The sequence below is a fragment of the Oculina patagonica genome, chromosome 4, assembly GCF_052425735.1.
Source record: "Oculina patagonica isolate OP01 chromosome 4, crgOcupat, whole genome shotgun sequence".
NCBI lineage: Eukaryota > Metazoa > Cnidaria > Anthozoa > Scleractinia > Oculinidae > Oculina > Oculina patagonica.
In genome coordinates, this window is record NC_135761.1 from 3,975,166 (window position 1) to 3,983,427 (window position 8,262).

Here is an 8,262-nt window from a genome sequence, read left to right on the forward strand (position 1 = left end):
TGTTCTTATAACTTTAACCTTTGCCTTGTATAAAATACAAAATGCTCCTTGCAGGAGTGTGCTGATATACTGAAACGAACAAGACGAGAACAAAAAAGGTTCAGGAGTAATTTACAAGCCATTTGTGTGCATTGTTGAGCAATGGACGTGTGCTGGGTTTGAAATAAGCGCTAACCAGAAAAGCAGGAAATGATGGTCTTTAATATGCGCCTACTGGCGCAAAGAGAAGTGATGATGATGATGATGATGATGATGATGATGTTCTCTCCGTAGTTTAAGTTTTAAATATGAAGATATATCAAACACTCAAGGGAGTGTTTCATCGCTTTTCCAAACACCTTGAAGTTTGTCATCAAAAATACTCCGCTGCGCCTCGTAATTTCAACTCGCTTCTCGGTGTTTAGAAATGTGATTAAAAAAAACTCTTGTTTGATATATTATCCCGAATATTACGTCAAGTACATGGGTCTAGTCTTGGCATATTCTCGTAAAAATAAACTGAACTGAAATTGAAAACAAGTGCGAAGAGCGAAAGGGTGGTGATCGGGGGTGGAAAAATAAGTTTAAGATTTTAAAGGGAGAGACCCTAAACTGCAAAATGGTTGTTATAGATGATTTATAACCTTCATATGTTGGGCTCCCTCAGTATCCTGCAGGATTTAGTTTTTGGCCATCTTTGTTCTATTGGAGTTTGCCTTCATTTTCGGTATTCATGACCATATTTGGTAAGTCACGTGACCCGAACACTTAAACCCTAAAAACTCACATAGCTTACATTTTTCCATTTAAATCAACACCATAGGTAGAGTGCATTTAGAAGCAAAATCTGTAGCATGGATTTGTTAAGATTCACGTTACTGAAAAGCTACGACGTCATTAAGTTTTTATGACGTAAAAACCTTTAAAATAATGTAACCATTTTTGCACCTGAATGCTCTCCACCCTTTGACTTTTGTTTCATCGGAAAAAGATGTAAGCTGTGTGATTTTTAAGGATTTTTGTCTTCTGGTCACGTGACTTGGCAAAAACGGTCATGACTATCAAAAGTAAAGGCAACCTCCAATGGAACAAACATGGTCTAAAACTAAATCCAGGATACTAAGGGAGCCCAAGATATGACGGTTAGAAGTCATTCATAGTAACCATTATGTAGTTAAGGGTCTATCTCCTTTAAAATGAAGAAAAAGAAAACTGCGTTGTACACGACGCTCCCAATGTGAGGCTTCATAGCTCAGTTGGTGGAGCATCGCACCAGTATCGCGGAGGTCACGGTTTCAAATAACATTGAAGCCCTGATTTTTTTTCAGGCTTCTTCCTTTGCAATTTCTTGTCACTGCGAGGACCATTTCTTCACTTTAATAGCGTTTTGTAGTCTGTTTATATTACACGAACAAGATGAACGAAATAAGGAACAAACAAGAGCTAGACGAAGGCATCTTTTAATATTCAAATGACAGTTACAGTGCTTGCTAATCTGCTGTTATTACATGAACGTTTAGCAACTTATATTATAGCCGAATGCGCAGAAATACTGACTATGGATTTGAAAGACTGTTTTGCTTGTTAGACTGTCACCGGGGAACAAACAAAATCGTTTAAAGCAGTCTTTTAGTAGCTAGCTATTATTCGATCATTGCTACTGGTATGAGCCATTCGTCTGTGTTAAAAATTAGCACGACCTCCGGCTTTACTGAATGTGGAAGTTCCTGTAGTACACCACATTCTTGTAGCCGTTAGCCACCAGAACACCACCACGGTTTTTGATTGGATAGCGTGGATTCCATGACGTCACCAAGGTGCCCTTCAAGTACACTTTGACTTCACCTGCAGGAGTGGCTGTTGATACTGTCACCTTGACATTGAACCACTCCGCTCCCTTGGGGGGACCAGTAGGGCAAGTACTCGACTTAGCTCCGTCAAATTTGGGTTGGCCTTTGTAAACGTAACCTGTTTGGAAGCATCCGCTGACCGATTGAGGTCTGAAAATCAGGGAATGCAAGTAAGCAATCTCAGGACATGGTAGGTATGGTATGCATGCAGAAGTTAGACATGAATAAGTGACTAAATTGCTGGCGCGAAAAAAGGCATAAATTACCGAACTGAATGGCGCCCTTTCGTAGCCAACTGAGAACGGGCCATAGCTAATCCGCCCCTCCCCCTGGCACACCGCTGAATCAAAATCGTCTCGAGCCCGTCTCTTGGATAGAGCTGCTAAAAAAACCCACTTCTCGCCCTACAGCTCACCTTGCGTAGTTAAATTTCCGCCTTGCAAACTCGTGCTTTCTACCCAGCTTAGACAAATGGCTAACGCTCGTAACAATAGCTTTCCAAATTCGCTGCAACGCGGATTAATTTTATTTTTTTCAACTAAAAGTCGATAATCAGCTCATCACATTTTCCTGCCAAACAACACAACAGTTTTAATGGGAAATAATCGTTATTGTTCGTTTTAAGATTATGCTGTGAATTAAAATTCACAGCATAAGTCTTAAGTCAGATTATACTCGATCTAACGCATTTTCGAATAACTTTAAACCTACGAAGTCGAGGTTCCTTCAATGCGTGTACTTTCACCATTCTAGACTGTTATCTTTGGGTCCTTACTGTTTTTTTACTACATTAAAATTTATTACAGCTTATCTTCTTTGTAGAACCTTTTAGCCAGTGCAACTGTAGTACATTTAAAATAAACCAACATATTTTAATTTACAAACCTGAAATTGACAAAGTCATAGTTATCCTGATCTTCGGCGTTAAAGAACACTCCCAGATGTCCCATGTTGACTCCGTCCCGTCCAATGAAGTTATACAGATCAACTGACAGCTGATAATCTCTAGACTGTCCGGCGTCTTTCAAGTAGGTGGCTTGACAAAAGCCATCCTGAGGCCACTTTCCATGACCTGCATCAAGTTTGACGTAGTCTGGAAATTCAACAGTCTTAACGCAATTCTTACTGACATGAAATTGAGGGACGATTTGGAACTTTCTGAAGAGTACCACGTTCTGGTATCCATGAAAAGTGAATACTCCACTACGGGCCCTTGGAGCAAAATGGGACTTGACAGTCGTCACCAGGTCCCCAGTGAGGTACACCTGCACGTCTTGACCGTGTACCCTGACTGATACTGGAAACCAGACGCCGCCTTTTGGAGGGCCTTTAGGACACACTTTGCTCTCAACAAAGTTCAAGTTTCCATTTGCCATGTATCCCGTCTGATAACAACTACTTGTGCTGTGGGGTCTGTGTATACGAGGTTCAAGTAAATAAGATGCGTGTCATACATTGTGATATTGTCGTTAGGAGGGCCACGGGTTTGTTAGCTTCTTTGACTGACTGACTGACTGACTGACTGACTGACTGACTGACTGACGAACTCAGGCACGTCCCACCAGCAACTCACCTGAAGTAGACAAAGTCAAAGTTGTTTTCATCCACAGCATTGAACAGCAATCCAAGATGTCCGCTGTTTATTCCCAGCCATCCTGCTTGGTTCAGTAGCTCCGCTGACACGATATACGTCTGCGATTCACCAGTAGGTTGAGCGAGAACACGACACATCATATTTTTGTCAGCGGTGGCTGCATCCAGTTTGTAATGGCTGTCTGTTGGTGATCTCACCATGCTTGTGCACTGGGCCACAGCAGATACTGAAAACATTTGGCCAACTATTTCATAACAGTCAGGAAATAGATGTTATAAATGGAGGGAAGGCATAACTTGAGAGGATTTTTACACTTACTAGTCTTACTAATAATTTCATGTATTGTGAGCCTAAATGTGAAGACTATGTTTTCTATGGAAAACTGCAGATTGCCATTTGGCTATGAAGCCATTTTACCTTATATAGAGCGGTCGATTGGTGTAAAAAAGATCGCGCCACTCTCGACCAATCAGCAGTAAAACCAAAACCACACGTTTTCCGTAGCTTTACGCCGGCTGATTGATTTGCAATGGATGGTCGCGTACTTTGTGATTGGCCAAAGTGATTACTTTGGTTTTGGTTTTACTGCACTCAATCGACAATCGCTCTAAGCTCACGAGCAGACAGAATGAGAGAGCGCACTATGATATCCCTTCGAATAATGACGCCTATAATGCGTATATTTGCAAGAGAAACAACGCTCCGGTCTGATTGGTTAAAATTAGAATTAGTGTTTCGTATATTTTAAAACTATCTTCCATGTGAATAAACACTTTTTATGTACATCTGACTTCCGTGAAGGACAACTGACACTTTGTTAGTGGCTGCGATCGCACATTAGAACAACTCTTGACAATTCTGATATTCACTTGTTTATACAGGCGTGAAGTCCACTAGAGGTCTGCAAAAGAAGGGAGCTTAATGCAAATAAGACAAAAAACTTATAATAATTTGGGTCTAGCTAAGTCTGGTTAAAAGCTCTACGCAGATATATTACTGTTTTTTTTAATTGTGGATTGGCAAGTCTTAAGGCAACTGCAGGGAACTTAAATATGTTTGCAAAAGACTTATGAATAAAGATTTATCGGCCTACTTGCAAAAATGGACGTGAATTCTAGTTAGAAATCTCGAAACTGTTTCTGACCATGAACTTCTCGTGTCTTTTACCCGAATTAAAATTAAAAAAAAAACTGAATCATACTGCCAAGCGTTTTTGTTGTCTTCTTGAAATAATTTTCATATATCATGTTGATCAGTTATTTCCTTTTCCACGTCTAAGCGGGCTTTTCATGTCTGCTCAAGATGGTACTCTAGGGGACGAATGTATTACAATTAATGTAACACATTCTATTAATTCGACACATATCGGGTTACCTTCAGTACAGCTTTTACAGCCCAATATTTTGCTATGCGCTTCCACTTTCTTCTCCAAATAATCTTGCCTAAGTAAGATGGTCTCCAGAACGCCGCACTGTTTACCAGGCGTACATACATGCTGACTTAACAAAGAATGATTTCCCTGTACACCAGAGACATTCAGAACCAAGAAGACAAAAACGGTACAGAAGACAAAGGGTTGCATGTTACTTCATCAAATGACCATATAGTAGTTGCAAATGCAATTTTCGCCCCTGAAGCAGAACGGTGTCAGTGCATTCTCTAAATAGAGAGAAAAACCTGTCCCCCTTAGCCGGCGAGGCCTTAGCACGAGAAGCAGGTGGCTCTGTGGACACATGATTTGATTGGCTAGATTTTGAAGACTAGCCAATCAAATTTATCGCTTTTAACTCTTTTATAACAAAGGGAACGGTTGATTTTGGTTGGTTAGATTTCAAACTCTATTTGTGGAAATCTAGCCAATCAAATCATGTGTTTCTAGTGCAACTGCGAGGGACAACCGGCTCTGGGGGACGAGAATGAGTACCGAGATGCTACAAAATGCTACAATAAAAGATAACAAGCGAAAGTACTACCAAGAGAGGATGATCATCCTCTCTTGGTACTACTCAACCAACAGATTATATTCATGGGCCTCGCGCGATTCCTGCCCGAAAGGTTTTTTTTAATGATGAAAATATAAAACACAATGCTTTTGTAAGAAAACTAAATTGTCTCTTGCATGGATTTCCCAGGAGCATGATTGGCTGTAATTTTAATTTTGTAATTTTAAAAATCATTGTCAAGTAAAACAGCCTTACGAGACTAGGAGCAAATTACTCCAGACGCGACATATCAGATGAAAAACATTTATCCTAACATCCTAACACACAAGGTTATATCGCGAGCGCAGCGTAAAATTGGTTTGTCAAGATATTCCGTATCGTGAGTGAGTTCAAACATCTTCGAAACTTCCTGGGAAGTCTTTGGAAAACTTCGTTTATGTAGTTCGAAAATGATCGGAAACGTTCGCATGGCCTTCGAACAACAATCGGAGAATCTTCGGAAATCTTCGGTCTAGAAAATGCTTAAACACAAAAGGTTGATAGAACGGAAAAAAGTTGCTCCAAATGTGAAAACCTGCCGAGTATTTTTGGGACAGTCTTAGCCGCCCGCCACCCCCACCCCTCTCCCCTTCCCCAAACACACACACACACACACACACACACACACACACACGTTTCAAAACGCTCCGCCGCCACAGTTGGGTTTAGACAACTGGATGGAGAAACTAATACCATTTTATTCGTCAGCAAACAGATGACGGGGGGACTGTCAAACGGCACTTAAAGGAATTATATAAGAACTACAAGATGAATGGACGGAATCCTGAGCTAGACAAAGGCATCTTTATTAAAATGACAGCGGGAACATTTAGTAATCTACTATAATTATTACTCAAACACATTTACAATAACCTTGACATCACTGTCTTACATCGTGTATTTGTAGCTATATTATTCGATCATTATTGTTAACTGTTCGGCTCTGTTAAAATTAGCACGACCTTTGCATGGCATTACTGAATGTGGAAATTCTTGTAATACACCACATTTTTGTAGCCATTGGCCACCACAACACCACCACGGTTTTTGATTGGATAGCGTGGAATCCATGACGTCACCAAGCTGCCCTTCAAGTACACTTTGACTTCACCTGCAGGAGTGGCTGTTGATACTGTCACCTTGACATTGAACCACTCTGCTCCCTTGGGGGGACCGGTAAGGCAAGTACTTGACTTAGCTCCGTCAAATTTGGGTTGGCCTTTGTAAACGTAACCTGTCTGGAAGCATGCGCTGACCGAATGAGGCCTAGAAATAAGAAAAAGAGAAAAAAAGTCGAAATGCTGTTTACGAGGCGCGCAATGAAAAACACTCCTGGAACAAGATAAGTGAAAGGGCCGAAAGATAAAACAAATGTTATTCTTCTGCATATCCTGGTTGGGAACATGACAAAATGCATCCAAAATTAATTATAGTCCTTGCGCAAAATACTTCTAAGTACAAGAGATAACTCCCCCCCCCCCCCCCCCCCTTCACAACCCCTCGTGTGTAAAGGATCAAACCCAGAAATGCAAAGTCATAAGGATTGCAAAACAGGGCTCAACGCTAAATCTATTGCACATTGCACCTCTTGAAAATGTAATGATTCATCCCTTAAAAAAGGGCCTTTCTTCTCGGTTTTTAGAATGCAAAACAGTCTTTTTTGCTCTGTTATTTTTCCTATGTTCCCCTTTTTACAGCATATTTCATTTACGACAATTGTTTTAGTCGGCAAAATTGAAGATTATTTTAAAATAGTTCTTTTTCAAACCTGAAATAGACAAAGTCATAGTTGTCCTGATCTTCGGCGTTAAAGAACACTCCCGGATGACCATAGTTGACTCCGTCCCGTCCAATGAAGTTATACAGATCAACTGACAGCTGATAATCTGTAGACTGTCCGGCATCGTTCAAGTACTCAGCTTGACAGAAGCCATCCTTAGGCCACCTTCCGTGATCCGCATCAAGTTTGACGTAACCCGGAAGTTCAACTGCCTTGACGCATTTTTTAGTGGTATAAAATTGAGGGACGATTTGGAACTTCCTGAAGAGGACCACGTTCTGGTATCCATGCCAAGTAAATACTCCTCCTCGGGCGCTTGGCGCAAAATGGGACTTGACAGTCGTCACCAGATCCCCATTGAAGTACACCTGTACGTCATGGTCGAGGACTTTGACTGACACTGAGAACCAGACGCCGCCTTTTGGAGGGCCTTTAGGACACGCTTTACTTTCAACAGTGGTGGGGTTCCCGTTGGACATGTATCCGGTCTGATAACAGCCACCAGCGCTGTGGGGTCTGTAGATAAAGTGCACAAAGAACAGAAGCGCGTTACAACTCTTACTTTCTTACTGAAAGACTTAACAGTGGAACCTCGATTTAACAAACCGTCACCGGTATAACGAGCGATATTTTTCAGCCCAGTAATCAGTAAAATATATAGAAAAGAACCCCGATATAACGAAACCTTGTTATGGCAAACATATTTTGCCAGTCCCTTTGGCCCCTTGTTATGTAGAAATGCCCCTGTATAAAGCTATAGCTCCGGCCTTATATACGTCGACTCCCTTAGCCTATCAAAAAGTTAGAAAGATTTAGCATGATACTTTTATTATTTATTATTATACATTTTAAATTCAAATACTGACAAAAAATGCATTTTTCCTGTTCCTATTTGATCGAGTAAGGCAGACAGGGTCTGATCCACAAAATTCAAAAACAGGGGGGGCCGAAGAGGAGGGCCAATAACAAGGCCACTCAACAAAAAATTCAAGTTTGTGGAGATGTTGTGAAAGCATTGTGGGAGCATTTGTGACCAAAATTTAAACCTTTCGGAAAAAAAAAGGAGGATCGCAACCC

At 40.9% G+C, this 8,262-nt stretch overlaps 2 protein-coding genes across 2 annotated transcripts in view; both read right to left on the minus strand.

Moving 5' to 3' along the window:
- Positions 1–1,423: 1,423 nt before the first annotated feature.
- On the minus strand, positions 1,424–5,068 carry LOC144651244 (putative skeletal organic matrix protein 7). Its single transcript, XM_078511176.1, has 4 exons — positions 4,798–5,068; positions 3,403–3,667; positions 2,715–3,242; positions 1,424–1,979 (listed from the first exon to the last, which is right to left on the minus strand). Exons 1-4 carry the CDS (start codon positions 5,003–5,005, stop codon positions 1,688–1,690), a joined length of 1,293 nt encoding a protein of 430 aa, XP_078367302.1. The 5' UTR covers positions 5,006–5,068; the 3' UTR covers positions 1,424–1,687.
- Positions 5,069–6,326: 1,258 nt separating this feature from the next.
- The window catches only part of LOC144648101 (uncharacterized), an 18,897-nt gene continuing 16,961 nt past the window's right edge, over positions 6,327–8,262 (minus strand). Inside the window, exons 10-11 of the mRNA XM_078507736.1 lie at positions 7,174–7,701; positions 6,327–6,671 (exon numbers count right to left, since the gene is read on the minus strand). Of these exons, the coding sequence (XP_078363862.1) occupies positions 6,380–6,671; positions 7,174–7,701 (820 nt within the window). The 3' untranslated portion in view covers positions 6,327–6,379. The remainder of the gene's footprint in view (positions 6,672–7,173; positions 7,702–8,262) is intronic.